Source organism: Haliotis asinina, unplaced genomic scaffold, assembly GCF_037392515.1.
Source record: "Haliotis asinina isolate JCU_RB_2024 unplaced genomic scaffold, JCU_Hal_asi_v2 scaffold_17, whole genome shotgun sequence".
Taxonomy (NCBI): domain Eukaryota; kingdom Metazoa; phylum Mollusca; class Gastropoda; order Lepetellida; family Haliotidae; genus Haliotis; species Haliotis asinina.
This window is the reverse complement of record NW_027133889.1, coordinates 2,848,717-2,868,259: the sequence shown is the minus strand read 5'-3', so window position 1 is coordinate 2,868,259 and position 19,543 is coordinate 2,848,717. Positions and strand designations below refer to the sequence as shown.

The 19,543-nt window shown below is 39.9% G+C and overlaps 1 protein-coding gene across 1 annotated transcript; it reads left to right on the top strand.

The window, feature by feature from the left end:
- The first annotated feature begins 413 nt into the window (after window positions 1-413).
- LOC137269826 (NFX1-type zinc finger-containing protein 1-like) lies at window positions 414-15,234 on the top strand. The gene is made up of 4 exons (XM_067803661.1): window positions 414-537; window positions 5,636-5,692; window positions 6,180-11,638; window positions 12,503-15,234. The coding sequence occupies exons 2-4, from the start codon at window positions 5,664-5,666 to the stop codon at window positions 12,694-12,696; spliced, it is 5,682 nt and encodes a 1,893-aa protein (XP_067659762.1). The 5' UTR covers window positions 414-537; window positions 5,636-5,663; the 3' UTR covers window positions 12,697-15,234.
- The last annotated feature ends 4,309 nt before the right edge of the window (window positions 15,235-19,543 follow it).

Here is a 19,543-nt window from a genome sequence, read left to right as displayed (position 1 = left end):
TGTAAGTATATGATGGATATTACGAAACTACAACACTGACATGCTTTTCGATAAACTTGAAACTACATCAAGCGACTGAGATAGATACCGTTTCTTCACAAGGTTGTCTGTTTTATCCAGTTTCAATGAAACCCTGATAAACCCCAACCTCTCCCTGCCAGCGTCACGACTATATATAGACGCTCGCGTAACATTTGGAAATTCCAGGTACAGTCGATACGTCGAGTGACATTCATTAGATGCCCCGTAACCACACAGATCGTGGTGACATGACAAAACGTGTCATATATATCAGTTGTATGAGTCACGTGATAACACCTGCCGTAATCAAGCATACACGACCTGTAGTAAACAGAAACGAAAACGAAAATAGAGTGATTAGGCTGAAATTCTGATGACGTCACAGCTCTTAGACAGTTCCTGGAAAGCCCATGTTGCAGTGCCTTGTATATAACAGTGGGTGTTGTGTGCTACTATCAGTTCTGGGAAATCTAAAATGTGATTTGGTAGAACTTGGAGGTCCCGTGAAGGCCGATGGTAAGTACAGTTAAGCTTGAAGGCACCTTCATGTCCCTCTGATCAACGAAACCCGATTTAGCCGTGTTTGATCGATCTTTATATGCAGGAATGTATGTGCATGTGATTCAATTACTGACGAATTGTTGCGGTTATTTTATCAACTGTCGATGTGGATACTAGTTTGACAATGTATGTGAAGGTTACAAGCAAGATATGTTACGTGTAGTAAACACGGTTCATCGGTAGAGAGCCCGTACGTATTTCCTCAAATGCTTAAGGACAGGATATTTGCTGTGTTTTGCATCATTCGAAAATTGTGTTTATTTTGATTATCTATTAGTACTATTTTCACTGTGAGATATCTGGTACTTAAATATGGAACTGCCCAGAGATATTTCTAAGAATGGTGTTTCAAAATCGTAGATTAGCCTTTTGGACAGCCTTTACTACCAAAGCTTCCTTTTTCACCACTTTCTCCTCATGCGTGAAAGGCATGAATGAAAATCACCATGTCGCATATTTAGTATGTCTGTATCTCGCCATTTGACATGTAGGAAGCATCCACGTGCATGTGTACAATATGTATGAATCTCAAATCCTACATGTGTGAAGTATCCATGGATCTAACTACATGTATATCACAAATAGTTTGTATACATGGATCTCATTAACCTGTATACATTCTGCATAGATCTCACTATCTGACATGTATACAGTACACACTGATCTCAGAATCTGACATGTATACAGTATGCATGGATGTACCAAGCTGACATGTATTCTGTATACATGGATCTCACAATCTGATATGTATACAGTATGGATGAATAACACTATCTGACATGTATTCAGTATATATGGATCTCACTATCTGATATGTATACAGTATACAGTGATCTCACACTCTAACATGTATTCAGTATGCATGAATCTGACTATCTGACATGTATTCAGTATATATGGATCTCACAATCTGATATGTATACAGTATGGATGAATAACACTATCTGACATGTATTCAGTATATATGGATCTCACTATCTGATATGTATACAGTATACAGTGATCTCACAATCTAACATGTATTCAATATGCATGAATCTGACTATCTGACATGTATCCAGTATATATGGATCTCACTATCTGATATGTATTCATTATACATGGCTCTCACAATCTAACATGTATTCAACATGCATGGATCTGACTATCTGACATGTATTCAGTATATATGGATCTCACAATCTGATATGTATGCAGTATACATGGCTCTCACAATCTAATATGTATTCAATATGCATGGACCTGACTATCTGACATGTATTCAGTATATATGGATCTCACAATCTGATATGTATGCAGTATGCATGGATCTCACTATCTGAAATGTATACAGTATGGATGGATAACACTGTCTGGCATGTATTCAGTATATATGGATCTCACTATCAGATATGTAATCAGTATGCATGGATCTCCCTATCTGACATGTATTGAGCATATATGGTTCTAACAATCTGATATGTATTCAGTATGCATTGTTCTCACAATCTGACATGTATTCAATATGCATGGATCTCACTATCTGATATGTATTGAGCATATATGGATCTCACAATCTGATATGTATTCAGTATGCATTGTTCTCACAATCTGACATGTATTCAATATGCATGGATCTCACTATTTGATATGTATTGAGCATATATGGATCTCACAATCTGATATATATGCAGTATACATGGTTCTCAATATCTTATATGTATACAGTATGGATGGATAACACTATCTGGCATGTATTCAGTATATATGGACCTAAGTATCTGACATGTATTCAGTATGCATGGATCTCACAATTTGACATGTATTCAGTATATATGGATCTCCCTTTCTGATATGTATTCAGTATGCATGGTTCTCACAATCTGACATGTATTCAGTATGCATGGTTCTCACAACCTGACATGTATTCAGTATACATGGATCTCACAATCTGATATGTATACAGTATGGATGGATAACACTATCTGGCATGTATTCAGTATATATGGATCTCACAATCCTACATGTATTCAGTATATATGGATCTCACAATCTGACATGTATTCAGTATATATGGATCTCACTATCTGACATGTATTCAGTGTGTATGATTCTCATTATCTGTTATGTATACTGCATGTATAGACTTCACAGTGTGGCATGTATACAGTGTGCATGAATACCTCTATCTGACATATATACAATGTGTATGAATATCACTATCTGACATGTATAGAGTATGCATGGATCTCACTATCTGACATGTATACAGTACGCATGGATCTCACTATCTCAGATGAGTACAGTGTATATGAATATCACTATCTGACCAGTATACAGTAGATATGATTATGACTATCTGGTGTGTATACTCCATGTGTAGATCTAACAATTCTGCATGTATACATTGTGTACTGACTTCACTATCTGGTATGGATACAGTATGTATGAATCGCTTCTGCTATGTATACTGCATGTATACATCCCACTGTCTGACATGTATACAGTATGCATGGATCTTGCTCTCCCGGTATAGGCCTCACAAAGTGGCATGTATACAATATGCATGAACATCACTATCCAACAATGTCCAATAGACCGTATGTATGCATCATAATATGTTTTCCGTTGACAGGACGTGTGCATCACATACAATGCATGTTTGATTACGATATTTGATGCAGTGACAGTATGTATGTATCACATACTGCATGTATGCAACACATTATGTGGTACAATGACAGTATGTATGTATCAAACAGACCGTGTGTATGTATCACCTTACGTCTTACGTTGAAAGTGTATGTATGCATCACGGTACGTGGTACAGTAGCAGCATGTATGCATCACATGGGCCGTATGTATTTATCACGGTATTTGGTACATTAACAGTACTTATGTATGACCTGTGGCACATTGGCAGTAGGTATGCATCACATATGCCATATGGTATTGAACCCGGTGTGTGGTACAATAACATGATATTCATGGTATGTGGTGCAGTGACAGGAGGTACGTATCGCATAAACTTTTGGAAGTATCTTGGTATGTGGTAAATTGACTACTTGTGTATCACATGTGATACACTGGCATTAAGTATGTATCACATAGACCGTATGTATGTTTCATGGTGTGTAAATAGACAATATGTATATATCACATATAGTGTATATGTATCACATAGTATGTACGTTTCACATATACTGTGTGTATGTATCACTTACTAGATATGTATGATCATGATATGTGGAACACAGACAGTATGTGGGTATACCATGTGAATGTATCACATACATATTTTGTATGTGGTACATAGACAGTATTATGCATCAAGGTATGTGGTACATAGACAGTATGACTATATATGGTAAATATCCATTTTAGATGTATCACATGTATGTATATTAACATGGTTTGAAGCGGGAGATGAAAAGTACTATTACATGTTTCACCTTTCAAATCTTTTGTTGTGGGGTAGTAAAATCTTGTTATTTGTTGATATTTATTGCTTTTTATGCATTCCGAAGTACAATGGAAACTACTCTTTCTTTCGTTGTTTCTGAACTCGTGATGAATGGTCTCCCTACTGCGACTTTGAGAGAGATTTTTCAGTACTCTGAACCGACAATCTTATTCAGTGATGTAGCTGTAGACGTTGTAGAAGCCCGTCACTTTGGTCGAGATACATCTACCCCAGTCTTCAAAGTGTTGTGTTTGCATAATGAACGTTATGGGTTTTCCAACTATATAATACCACCACGTACCAATGTGGAGAAGCTTCTGCTCATTAGCGTACATTTTATCCACGATAATGTCCAGGGTATACATTCCGATAAACACTCCACTAAAATAGAAGTGATTTAGTGTAACATATACCCTGGAGATTATCATAGATGCATACACGTATGCTCATTGCAGTCATTGCATGTGCTCAAGAGAAGCTTAAAAAGGAGTAAGAATATACTGAAGGGGTTAGAATATACGAAAGGAATATGATTATACTTAAGGAATCAAAATATACAGGAGTAAGAATATACTGGAGGAATAATATTATACTAAAGGAATCAAATATACTGAAGTAGTAAGAATATACTGGAGTAATAACAATATACTGGAGGATTTGAATGTACGGGAGGAAAAACGATTGTAATGGAGGAGTAAGAATGTGCTGGAGGAATAAGATTATACTGAAGGAATCACAATACAGTGAAGAAGTAAGAATATACGTAAGGGGTTAGAATAGACTGGAGGATTTGAATATACTGGAGGAATAAGATTATAACGGTGGACTAAGAATATACCGGGAGAATCAAACTATACTGGAGGAATAAGATATTATAATGGAGGAGTTAGAATATACCGGAGGAGTAAGACTATACAGGAGGATTAAGAATATACTGGAAGTGTTGCAATATAGTGGAGGAGTATGAATATACTGGAGGGATAAGAATATGCTGGAGGGGGTAGAATATACTGGTGGATTTGAATATACTGGAGGAAAAACGATTATAATGGAGGAGAAAGAATGTGCTTGAGGAATAAGAGTGCACGCCACTGGTCTATTTATAGTCATTATTTCTGCAAAGGGAATTGACGACAGACAACCTAAACATAGAACCGCCACGTCAACAAAGTCAGTGGAGCCGATATGTAATAGGGACGAACGGTGACTACTGGTTATAAATCCTTCATGTGGATGAATACTCGCCTGTGTTCCTTTCGTCTAAATGCACATTTGAAATTTGGCGGCATATTATCTGTTATACCACACGTGTTTGCTGTTTTATGGAAGATCTGCACTGATAGTGACAGAATCTTTTCATAAAGAAATGTCTGGTAATTTATTTGAAATATGACGGATATGATTAATGCTAAAATAACACATAATCTCGACTATTCAGAAATATTCATGAAAAATGGTAAATATTGCTTCGTACTAAAAGAAACATCGATAAAACCGAAACTGCTAGAAACAGGAAGTTGTCAACTTTGTGCCTTAGATCCATGTGTATGCTAGTATATATTTCCTTTTTTACATACTTGTATTGTAACCGACACATTTTGTTATCTTTAGATCACACCACACACCTGGCTTGTTTACCATGGACAACGATGATGGTCACTTCAATAGGTGAGATGTAGTTGCAAGTTTATTTTGATGAGCTTCTTTAATATTATTCGAAGGATTCATGTTGTCAAATGGATGCAGTTTAATTATTTATTTATTCTTTTTAGGGTGGGGTGGGGGTGGGGTGGGGGGCGGAAGAGGGGGTGGTTTGGTTGGTTTTAAGGTTTTAAGGTTTTAAGGCATTTTTCTATACTATGTATTTTTTCTTTTATGCAACATGCTCTCTATGAAGAAATGCTGCAAAGTATAAATGAAATATGGCTTTGATGAATTTTCCAATTCAGATGTTGTCACTGGATTTCATAACGTTGACGTCGCCACCTGTATGGGTATTCAGCATCTGGGGTTGGGGAAACAATACTTACATTGTTAGCGCCCGGTAGCTCTCATATGTTTCGACGATAATGAAGACTTACTTTTCTTAGATGTCATATTAAATAACGCTGTTTGATGCATATCATCAATAGTTTTGTCATCTTTGCCATTCCAGACCTGGTTACGGACAGGATCAAGGTGATGGGAGACGACGAGGTCGAATGAGAGGTCGGGGTCAATTGGGTCACGGTAGAGGCATTAGAGGTGCTGGAAGAGGGGGAAGAGGTGGAGGACGAAATGAAGATGAACCGAATTTGGATCATGCAAGGTTTCGAGGAAGAGGGCGGGGAGAAAACAGAGGTAGGGGAGGACACCTGGGAAGAGGTATTCATCGCGCAGAGGAAGAAGAAGGAGGACACAATGGTGGGGATGGCGCAAGAGGAGGCAGGGGACAAGGGTTCCGAGGAAGAGGTGGAAGAGGGGGAGGTCGTTACCTTGATTACAAGCAGCTGCACGAACTCCGCTCAAAAGATCCATCTACAATTGTTATGACACTTGGCCAGGAATCAGGTCTCGGCTCACTTCTTAAACGAGCCAATCTATCACCTTATATGATGTATGCGATTGTAGGTGCCCTTGCACAGGCATGTTTATGCAAATCTGCTCAGACTAACCTTATTGAACTCTTGCTAACTGTTCAGCGGTCAAACTTTTACGACCATGTCACTAACGCTTTGAACGACACCAGACAGAGACCAAATGAAAATGCCAGAGAAAAGAGGCAGTTCATCAAAGACTTGATATCACTCATGAAAGAACTGGCCATCAGACTGCCACATTCATATATTCATGTACTTGGAGTGAAGAGTTTCCTGGAAATGATCGTGCCTGAACTTGAGCTGAAGTCGGAGATCGTAGATGAAGAAATGCTTCAGCAGCTGAGGCAGCTGCAGGATATGCAGACGCCAACTGTCGACAGGACGACAAAAACAGAAGGTGGGGATGTGAGAACGGAGTATACTGACGGGCCACCACCGAGTGATTTCAGAGATATGTCCATATTTCCAAATGCTGAGGACATACACCCTGAGGAGAAACCTTTTCTTCGCAAGAACATAGATGTTGGGAGATATAATGACCTTCAGCATTACTTGGACGTCCAGTTCCGCTTGTTGAGGGAAGATTTCGTCTATCCTTTGAGGAATGGCATTGCAGAGTATCAAGCTGCCAGTGTTCCAGGTGAGAAAGGTCCGAGACTGAAAGACATACGGGTATATCATGATGTCCAGATCGTGCGGACAGTGTGCTCAGATAGTGGACTTCTCCACAGAATCATGTTTGACACGAGCAAGCTTCGCAAAATTAGATGGGAAAATTCTAAGCGACTGATATTTGGATCGTTGGTCTGCTTATCACATGACAATTTTGAAACACTTCTCTTTGCTACTGTTTCTGACAGAGATCCCAAAAAACTTCAGGATGGTATACTTGATGTATTACTTGAAAATGATGCAGATCTTGGTGACATCCTTTCCTTAGACACCCGTTTTGTAATGGTGGAGACATCAGCATACTTTGAGGCGTACAGACATGTCTTGAGAGGTCTGCAGACACTCCATGATGGTGATCTTCCATTTGAAGAGTACATTGTGGAATGTGAGAGTGAAGTGAAGTCACCTAAATATCTCCGGGGTTTAAGGGCTGTGAGTTATGACCTGCGCCCTCTTGTGGATGAAAAAACTGTCCTAAGGGAAGACACTGCTTTGAGACTGCAAAAAAGGGAGGTAAGCTACAACTTCAGTCGTGAATCACAGATTGCCAACAACATTGACATACTAAATCATTTGAATTGGCCGTCTGCAATTCAGCTGCATCTTGACCACTCACAGTACAAAGCCTTAAAAACAGCCCTCACCAAAGAGTTCGTCATTATGCAAGGTCCACCTGGTACAGGGAAAACGTATGTTGGTTTAAAGATTGTGAAGGCCCTTTTGCACAACAAAAAGGCCTGGAATGCACAGAACAGATCACCAATGCTCATCGTTTGCTACACAAACCACGCACTAGACCAGTTTCTTGAAGGGATAATATCGTTCTACAGAGGAAGTATCATCAGAGTAGGAGGGAGGATCAAGAGTGATCAACTGGAGGATTACTCGCTCAAAGCACAGAGACAAAAGGCGCGGAAGTTGCACAGTTCCAGAGATATGAAAAATACTGGACGAATGAGATGGGAACTTCGTAACAGCATGATGAGTCTTAAACTTGAGATTGAAAAGATTGGTCAGCAAATAGAAGCAGCTGAGAGGGAGATATTACATGAAGATGTGTTGCGACCATTCATGGGTGAAAGCTATGATGATATGGTGATGGCAATGAATATGATGCTCATGCAGATGCAGGAAGCAAATGGTTATGCGCCACCACCAACCCCTGTCATAGTGGAGTGGCTAGGCATTGGCGCTTTTGGTGAAATGGTAAACCTAGCAGAGCAACCGCAACCAGAAGACATTGGAAATGAGGAAGAGGATGGTGGACTGATAGATGTTCAGGAAGAAGCCGATCTCTTGCAAGAGCAGAGACAGATGCATGGCATGGACGATGATGACATGGAGGAGAATGAACTTGACAAACTTCAGAGAATGATCGAGCGTCTTCAGTATGAACGAGGTGGATATGTAGCCTTTGATGTGACAAATCTGGACAGGACCCCGAAGGAACAAGAGGATGGGATGCAGTTTCAGGTACAGCCTGAAGCCCGAAGACGTTTAAAGAGACGTATTTTGCAAAGACTGAGATCAACGAAAAGGATGACATCAGCAGAGGCTCATCGAATCAGGGATCCTTGGGCACTCCAAATGAATGAAAGATGGAAATTATACAGATTCTGGGTACACTGTCTCTGTGAGAGACTACAACGTGACATAGCAACAAAGGAGGCTCGATACAAAGACGTGGTAACTCAGTACAAAGAGTCACAGATGATTGAAGACAAACAGATCATGGAGACTGCAACAGTGATAGGGATGACAACAACAGGGGCAGCCCGCTATCAACAGGTCCTGTCAGAGATTGGCCCCAAAGTGATAGTTGTTGAAGAAGCTGCAGAAGTGCTTGAGGGACATATCATTACAACTCTGAGCAAGAAATGTGAACATCTGATACTTATCGGAGATCATAAGCAGCTGAAACCAAATCCAACTGTATACAAACTTGCAAAGCAATTCAAATTAGATGTGTCTTTATTTGAGAGAATGATCAACAACGGCATGCACTGTGACACTCTGGCCCTTCAGCACAGAATGCGCCCCGAAATTGCCAGGTTAATGAAGCCAATCTACCCCAAGCTTGAAAATCATTTCTCTGTCCTCAATTATGAGACAATCAAGGGAATATCTGACAACATGTTCTTCATCAACCATGGATATACAGAAGAACATGACATTGAACGTGTTAGTCACTCCAATGAGTTTGAGGCTAGATATGTCGTAGCACTGTGTGAATATCTGATTAAACAGGGATATGAAAGATCACAAATCACAATGCTCACCACCTATTCAGGCCAGCTACTGAAACTGAAGAAGATGATGCCAAAGCAGATTTTCCAGGGAGTCAGACTGACAGTGGTGGACAACTATCAAGGAGAGGAGAATGACATAATAATTCTGTCTCTCGTGCGAAGCAATGCTGAAGGAAGCGTTGGGTTCCTCAAGATTGAAAACCGTGTTTGTGTGGCACTTTCTCGTGCTAAAAAAGGGTTATTTGTGATCGGGAACTTTGATCTCCTTGCTCAAGAAAGTCAGCTGTGGAGAGAAATAAAGAAAGATTTGCAGGTTAACAACCAGATAGGAACAACTTTGACCCTATACTGTCAGAATCATCCTAAGGACACGGGCATTGCTGCAAAGAAACCGGAAGACTTCGGGAAAGCTCCTGAAGGTGGTTGCATGAAGCAGTGCACCTTCAGACTGGAATGTGGACATGTTTGTTCTCGTCTTTGCCATCCTTATGACCCCAATCACGAAGAATACAAATGCAATAAACCCTGTCCAAAATCAATTTGCCAAAACAATCACCCATGTCCACGATTGTGCTATCAGCAGTGTGGGAAATGCGAAGTACCAGTGGAAAAGGTGATACCGCGTTGTGGACATAAGCAGCTTGTCCCTTGTTGCATGGATCCCAGGAAATACGTTTGTCAAGCTAAATGTGATGAGGTCTTGAAGTGTGGACACCCGTGTGGAAACCCATGTGGAATTGAGCATCAGTGCAAACAGATGGTGAAGAAGACGTGGAGATGTGGACATACAAATGATGTTGAATGCTTTCGAAAAGACTCAGCTGTCTGCAAGAAGAAGTGTTCAACAACACTGCAATGTGAACATATGTGTGCTGGAAACTGTCATGACTGTCATGAAGGAAGGCTACACGTATCATGCCGTAGAAACTGCAAAAGGAATCTAGTCTGTGGTCACGAATGTAAGGACATGTGCAGCAACTGTCCCCCATGCAGAAATGTGTGTGAGAACCGATGTCCGCACAGCAGATGTTACAAAACATGTGGCGAGATTTGTGTACCATGCAATGAGCCCTGTGAATGGAGATGTCTGCACCATGCATGCACCAAGAAATGCAGTGAGCCATGTGACAGACCTCCATGTGATGAACCTTGTCCAAAAGTCCTTCGCTGCGGTCACCCATGCATTGGACTATGTGGCGAGCCATGCCCACGTCTCTGCAGAGTGTGCAATCACGATGAAGTCACATCAATATTGTTTGGCACAGAGGATGAGCCAGATGCACGATTTGTTGAGCTTGAGGACTGTGGTCATATTGTTGAAGTATCTGCCATGGACAGGCTCATGCAAATGGATCATGAAAATGATACTATTCAGTTGAAAGCATGCCCTCATTGCAAGACACAGATTCGACGGAATATCAGATATGGCTCTCAAATCAAGAGAATGCTGAAGGATATAGACACAGTGAAAACACGTTATATTGGAAAAGAGGACAGGATACGTGTTTTGAAAGCGACACTTGAAGCTCAAGCCAAAAGGGAAATTGACCCCCAAGAACGGAATGAAAAACTGGATATGTTGAAAAAGGGTTATGTCAATACCGAAGTTGGCCTCAGTGCTATTGAGAATCAATTTCGGTTTTTGAAACGTGCGTCCAAATTATTTGATGCCTATGAAAAGCTTGCAGAAGACTGCCAAGAAGCAGTTCTACGTCCAGTTCTTAGGGATATCATTTCCAGCATGAAGGAGCTGGAGCAATTCAGAGAATGGCTCATGAGAACACGGACATCCCTCAGTGATCAGGAAATCTCAGATGCCCAGGATGAAGTTGATAGGAATAAGGCCATCATCAGGCTCTTAAAGACAGAAAGAATTATAGCCGTGAGACACATTCATTTGCCAGAGACTTTGCAAAAAGACCTCCAAGCCCTACAGGGAACTTTGAAATATGGCAAAAAGTTTACGAAACAGCGTAAAGAAAGAGTGAAGAATATCTTTGAAATTCTAAGGACGCATGTTCCCGAAACAGGTCTTGGCATATCTGATGAAGAAAGGGTGGAAATAGTGAAAGCAATGGGACTCACAACGGGACATTGGTTTAAGTGCCCTAACGGTAAGTTTTCGTAATTTTCTCATTTACCTATTTATAGTCCCGGCCTATAGTGTTACGTTCGGTCCGTACGTCCGTACGTCCCGTACATCTGTATTTATGTACGAATAATTTAAGAACCGTGGTATCGAATCATGGTATACGAAAGGTCCCAGTTAGGATGAGTGGCCTTGATCTTCATTTTAAGGTCGCAGGGGACATGTAACGTTTTACTCTTCTGAGCAAGATATTTCAAGAACCGTTCATTGGATTTTATTAAAACTGCATGTTGAGGTTGACTGGAGTTTCTTCACAGACTTTCAAAACTACCCTTGAATGTTTTTCAATAAGTTATTTCTTTACTACTAGTCTTGCTTATTTCATACACTATGACATTCCTGTTAAGCTCAAAGTGAGTCTTCAAAATATTTGTGTGTTTGAACAACTGCAGAGTAAGATATCAAGGGAGGCTGATTGTTTTTGTTGACATTTAACTTCATTTTAAACAACGACCGTCACTTTTATTTCTTTTTAAGACTGTTTGAAACATTTGCTGTGGGGATTATGTCACCTTAGTGACAGTGCTTGTACTTTCCTGGTGCAATAATTTGAAATAAAGTATTTAAAGAAAAACGATTAGCTGTTGACAAACAATTACTTTTGACAATTTTATTCGCCTAATATTTGGATATTTTAGGTGAATCTGTGGTCTTGAAGTAAATCATTTGGATGTACAATGTTGTGTTTGGGGCTGCGAATTAGGGTCCAGACACATCACAGCACAGGACACCAGGTCAGGGTTCCAGAAATTGCAACTGAACTCGAGCCTTGACATGCTCTATCCTATCATTCTGATCCCTCAAGAAACATAGTTACTTCCGATTTCAGGGCATATCTATGCAATCGGAGATTGTGGTGGAGCAACCGAGGAGTCGAAGTGTCCAGAATGTAAGGCTGGAATCGGTGGCACTGGGCACAGACTCAGAGGCGACAACGCCCTTGCACCAGAAATGGATGGAGCTTCGTATGCTGCATGGTCAGAGCAGGCCAATCTTCAGAACTATAACCTGGACTTGAGGTGACCGCCTGCGTCGGTTTGTTAAGACAACACTGTGGACTGTTGATAATGTGAAATGTGATATGTTTATCGATCGACATGTCCACCCGTACTCCCATTCATCGGAGGAACGTAAAGCGTTACTGTTCTTCTGAATGTTCAGAGTATTGTCTTTCTCAACTGTGATGTAGAAAACTTCACAACATATAACCATGCTGAGTGACTTTGTGAATAGAAGTTATCACTTCCCCCATGTAAGGACCTCTTACCTGGAAAACATAGACCAACGTGTCTAATTGAAGCTTATGTGTGAAAATATACAACGGCGTTTTTTGCAGACTTTGATTGTGGAAAAGATGAGTCTGAACTGTCAATTTGATGCATAAAATGATGTTAGATTGGAAGCTGTCTAAACCGCACTCATCGGGACTGAGGGAAAAATCCAGTTTAGACAGCCTGTTGGATTGTAGAGCTGAAGATAAATGTATAAGTCACGGTCGGGTCTGAAATTTTAAGCAGGTGTTGAAAACTTGCCGAATTGGACAAATGCCGGTTTTGACAGCTCCCATTGTATTTGTAAAGTGCTTAGATATCATAAAATTTGTTGTTCCTACTTTACTAAGTCGAATGTCCAATATGTCAGGTCATGCTGCAGGATTCAGGTCTAAGGCGTATCTTTGTGGGATCCGATTATGTTGACTTACTTCTGCTGCTGTACGCCGACGATCTTAATTTATTTGATGATTCTGTCATCAGATTGCAGAGAAAGATAAATAATTTACATAACTACTGTAGCTCTTGGGGTCTGCAGGTTAATATGGATAGGACAGAGGTTTTGGTATTTCGCAACGGTGGGTTCCTTTGTTCCTATGAAAAATGGTTTTACAATGATATTCCAATCAAAACATCAACATAATATAATTACCTTGGTATTCTATTTTCTACTCGGTTGTCCTGGACAAAGTGCACACAAACTCTAGTAGGTAAGGCCAGTAAGGCACTTTTTTCTCTGAAGGTATTATTTAATAAATACCCTAACATGCCTGCAAAGTTAATGTTCAAATTATTTGATACCAAAGTTAAACCAGTGTTATTATACGGCTCCGAAATCTGGAGATTTGAGGAAAGGAAATCGATCGAAATGTTCCATACTAATTTCTGTAAATATGTTGTTGGCGTTGGAAAACATGTCTCCAGTAATGGTATTTTAGCAGAATGTGGTAGATCAAATATTTATGTGGATTACTACCAAATGTGCATTATGTATTGGTGTAAATTGTTAAGGATGTCTGAGGATCGTTACCTCAGACAGTGTTATTTACTTATGAAGAAATTAGATTCAGCTGGTCGAGTGAATTGGGCGACATCGGTTAAATATCTTTTAAATGCTCATGGCTTCGGGTATGTATGGTATAGTCCGGATGTTGGTGATATTCCCCATTTAATTTCCCTTTTTAGGAAAAGACTTCTTGATTGTGATAAACAACGTATTCTCGGTAATATCAGATAATCTGTCCATTTAAGGTACCTTAAAGAAGTTAAGTCATTGTTAAATACTGAATATTATGTCTCTTCCATCAATCCAATAGCTATCAGAAGAAATGTATGTTTGCTCAGACTACATGCACTTCCTTTGATATGTAATATTCGAGATAATAATTTTGATAAGATATGTAAAATGTGTGACTGTGGCTCGAAAGACGATGAAATTCACTTCATGTTTGAATGCAAAGCATATGATTTTACTAGGGATAGGTATTTTTCATATTCTAGAATGGATAGCAAACAGACTAAATATTTTGGTTTCATAAGTTGTACTTGTATCCACACACTTTCTAACGGTTCTAAATATATTAAAGAAGCCCTTACTTTTAGAAATTCCATTACATCCTCTGCTACAAGTTAACTTAATTCCGTCAATGTAATTTGCTACTCTTTCTGTTTTAAATGGTTTTCCTTACTGTACATGGGCCAACGGCCTACAAAACCGAAATAAAGAAACTGAATGTCCAATACAAAATCGTCAAATAGACAAATACTGTAATTTGGAGTGGCATTTAGGGGTGTTAGTTAAAGTTGATTATAGGTGACTACACGTAAATGACTGACAGATTAAGCCTGATGGGGCTCGCATTGTGTGCTTTACTAACCCACCAGTATGGTAGTTACTAAGCCACAATCTGTTAGTACTGAACCTTTTATGAATCGCTATGTGTTGCTATAGTTGCTTTGCATAGCGATGCATCTTGAACCAACATTACTTTGAAATAGTGGAGATATATCCGTCATGGACAAATAAGAGGATTATCGGTAATGTTTAAGAACAGGTAAAGAAACGTGTTTTATCCACGACTTTGAGGAACATGACTATTACGTTGAAGCGGTGGAAGGGGGTTTATTTTAGAAATTGAGACGCGTCGGTACAATAAAATGTCTGTGTGTTCGAATGTGAAATTTTGTCGCAAAATGCTATCATAACCTGGATACTTCTTGCCTGGTATTCATTAAAATGATTGATCAGCTTTACCTGTGCCTTCAAAATAAATACTTGGTATTCACCTACTATTGGTCTTGCTGTTTTAATTGTTTCTTATTTATCACTAAGGGAAGGCGATTCACTCCTCGTGTCTTACCCTCATGTTGACGTAGCGGTGTTTGGATTTTGTGTACGACCCTAAGTACGACCTTGTGTGATCGGGGACCACCTCTTGGTATGAATCACATTAAATTAGGAGATAAACGTCATGTGTTGGCGAAGTTCCGAGTGTTATTTAGTGTTTGAAGCACGAGAATTCGTTTGAAAACGACGGCGTTGACGTCATGTGTTTTCCAATTTCCGGAAATTGAAACATGGGTTTCACTGTCTGCACCCATTCACATCGAGTACGGGTACAGCAGTAAAGGGTCCTCAGCTAGCCGTTTCAGCTGGTTTCATGCATGCATGTATGTTCTTTACTTCCTCCAATAATGTCGAAGAGTACAGAGACCTATGACATTAATACGAAAATGTGTGATTATGTACAGATCATTTAACAGTGGAAAAGAAAATTAAGCAAACGTATGTATATTACATTGGGTGACTGAATGAAGTCATAGGTAGATTCTGCTTTGCAGGTTCCATGAGCTAATGCTCCTGGCAACAATGTCGATGAAATGGGCTCTCATGTGGGTATGGATGTTCTCTATGATAGGGGTGATGCCACCAAGTAGAGTAGTAACTCTCATGTCATCAGTGCTGTTCTCCAGATTGATGTATGTCTCTAATGGCAAGATATAGAACAATCGTTCATGCATGTTATTTCTGTACCTGAACAGTTTATCGTAGTATAAAAACTGGTGCTGCACAATATCATCTGTCTCCTCGTCATACATACAGCAGAGTCCAGCACTGACCACCAGGGCGTACACAGGCGTACTGTACAGGTCAAACAGCTAACACATGTTCCACAGTCTGTGGGGCAAAAGGTTCGTGTGTATATCTCTATAAACCGTTGTAAGACGGGCCGTACGGATAACTGCTGTCTCCATATTGATATCTCTCTTGTATAAACTGCTTTATTACATATAGTTTTCCACACACATTTCGATGGAAAGAATCCCGTATCAATATACTGAAGCGGATATTGATACAGCAACCAAGTCATAAATAACAGCTTTATTGAAGCTACCACTTAAAAACTGTCCACATCTGAAATAAAACAGTAGGTTAATCATTTGTGTGGAGCTCGCGCGACATATTCTGCCGAAATAACTCAGAGTAAGTCAGAGCGTTTGTGTGGTAGCAGCAGTTGGAGATCGAACATGGAATCCTTGAACCAGAAAACAGAACAAAACACCTGTGATGGCATTAATGGGCGCAGGTTTATTACTTGATATTACAGAGGCGGAAATCGAGAGAAGTTTTGGAACGCCGACCCTTAAGGTAATGACATTTCAGGTCTCCTATGACAGCTTTTCCTGCACATATCATTAGAGAATCAATCAGTAATGATTGTGGCACCCAAGGGGTACTGCACCAAGTGATGCCATCAATCAGTTATAGGAATCAGGCAGCAATGATTGTGACAACCAAGTGAAGCATAAATCATATAGCTATAGCAATTGTGACAACCAAGGGTACTGCACTTAGTGATGCCACAAACCAATCATGTCCTTAGCCTACTCACAGTTCATTTCACCTCTGTGGGTTTGGTCACACCAAGATGTCGCTGTAAGAAGGCGTCCAGACTTGGAAAGCAGACCTACAGGGTCGATAGCACAGCAATATTTCCATCAACACTTTACGAGCTCGCCTCGAAATCCACCATCCGAATTCAAAGCTGCACCTGATGTGAATATTGAAACCACTTGCATCGATGGATGCTGAAATGAAGAGGACACAACCAGCAGAATGGTGCACAGAAGTATAGAAAACCAAAACAAAGTGTAAATGTAATATCACAACACTAATGATAATGGTTCAGACAATGAAAACAAGTTCAGAACTTGCATAGCATATCATATAACATGAAATCCATACAATAATGAAAAATTTAACACCAACCAATTCTTTAATATGTCACCAAAGAAAAAGGGGTGGGAGAAGTGGGGTTGAACTGTAGACGTCTGGTCAGTTTGCTTGCCGGCTTCAAAATGGCCGCAGCTATCACGTGATCACTGACACTTGTCAAAGGGGGGCAACTCCTGTAAGATGTCCTAATCACGCCCATTCCTTCACTTAAATTAATTTATTAAATATAAAATTGAATAAATTGCATTATTCTTGCAAAGTATGTTTGCAACCTAATTCTAATTCTTCTATTTTTAGTCTTGTGATGTTAGCAAGTGCCCTTTATTAATGCAAACTGTGGGCTAAGATGATACGTTGCCAGATTTTAGCACAGACAACTGGGTTCAACTTTCCTGCCCGAAGACCAACATCTTTGAGAGATGTTATTTTCCTTCTAGCAGAAGAAAACGGTCGTCACGTTCTCTCATGATGCAGCTGTTGTTTCACTTCTTACATCTGCTGACGTTGACTAAAAAAATGAAGTATCTAAGTTTACAAATTGGTGTAAACTTTACTAAGAAATACTAAGAAAACAAAAGAAATGATTATTGATTTCAGAAAAACTTGTGATCATTTGGCCCAGATTTCAATCAACAACGAAGATATTGAAATTGTACACACATACAAGTATTTGGGCACTGTTCTTGATTCAAAATTATCCTCGAACGATAACGTTGATTATGTTTACAAGACAGGTCAGCAGCGGTTGTACTTCCTTCGTCGTTTAAACACTTTTATAATTGATTGTTCACTCACGGTTATTTTCTACAAAACTTTTATACAAAGCATTTTAACTTTTAATCTTCTTTGTTGGTTTGGTAACCTGTCTGTTCAAAACAAAGCTAAACTCAACAAACGTGTTGACACAGCGCGCAAAATCATTGGCTCGGAATCAGTAACTCCCATCGGCCAAACTTACGAGCAGCAAATTGTTAAAAAAGTGCAGAAAATTGTAAATGGCAGCTCTCACATTCTCTTTTTTGATTTTGAATTTCTTCCTTCAGGACGCCGTCTGCGCATGCCTATAGCCAGAACAAACAGGTTCTGGGTCGTAGCACAACCTCCATAGGCACGAATAATCATGTACAATGTTCAGTGAAGCCTACAGTATATAATTTGTTGTACTGATCAGGGTCGTGACGTCTGCTAACACCATTGAAGGCATATGAAATCGTCCAATCAACGCTCCCCAGTTTGAGTTTGTTGAGTTGGGTGATCAGATCGTTGATGTAAAGTAGGAACATGCAAGCAGATAATAGTCCTCCTTGTCCCACTCCCTGTCTGATTAGGAAAACAAGACTCGTCATGCCGTTATATTGTAATACGCTATCGTCTCTTTCAGTATATGGAGAGCTGTGATTGCACCGTGTTCTTTCCTAAATCCAAAATGAGTTTGTTTGGAAATTCAGGATTAGTTACATGTACATGATCTACAACTTTGCCTAGCAATATCTTTTCAAACAGTTTACCGAGGACTGAGGTTAATGTGATCCCCCTATAACGGGTGGTCAGGCTCGCTGACTTGGTTGACAATGGTCATCAGTTCCCAATTGCTCAGATCGATGCTCATGTTGTTGATCATTGTATTGTCTGGTCCAGGCTCGATTATTTACAGACCGTCTCCATGCAGCTGGAATATTGGTGAGTGAGGCGTAAAACTAAACTCACTCATTCTCTCTTTGAGTCTTTATAGTCAGTATAAGACTGGTTACATCCTTGTCTTGGTTTTCCTTGGGATACCCAGTGACGCTTTGCGTGTCTCATCTGGAAGTGGTAATAGTTCAGGTTTGATCCTTTCCAGTAGGGTTTAAGGTATGGCCTATGCACACCACGCGGGAGATAGGCAGCCGCAGCTCAGTGTAGCCATGTTGTGATGGTATCCAGGTACTTGTCAATAGCATCTTTTGTCACAGTGGTCGTACTGGGGAGTATCCTACCCAACCGTTGAGCCACTTCAGTCTCATACATCGTTACATCTGTCGTGTTAGCCTTACTCCACTTTAGGGAACTACACTTCCGTGATGTTGTTCCAGTGAGAAAAGAATAAATCGTTAACGTCACAGTCACTTGAACATGATCGGATACATTACATGGAATGGTATCATCAGTGACAGTCTCTAGCAGCGATGAGTGTATTGACCCTGGAATGAAGACGTACAGTTGACCTCTTGGTCTTGGATATGTTTCGTTTTGTCGGTGGTATATTGTTCATATCCTGTTGTGTTGGAATCATAGCGCGATCTGATAAATACTTTTTGAACAACAATGAGGTTCGTTGTAAATATCCGCATTCACATCTCCACACAATAGTGTTACACTAGTG

Bases quoted from the DNA above. Each gene is read 5' to 3' on its own strand.
- LOC137269826 (XM_067803661.1), top strand. From the start codon at position 5,664: ATGGACAACGATGATGGTCACTTCAATAG. The intron at 5,693-6,179 runs GTGAGATGTAGT...TTGCCATTCCAG, and splicing joins GATGATGGTCACTTCAATAG to ACCTGGTTACGGACAGGATC. The intron at 11,639-12,502 runs GTAAGTTTTCGT...TTCCGATTTCAG, and splicing joins TTGGTTTAAGTGCCCTAACG to GGCATATCTATGCAATCGGA.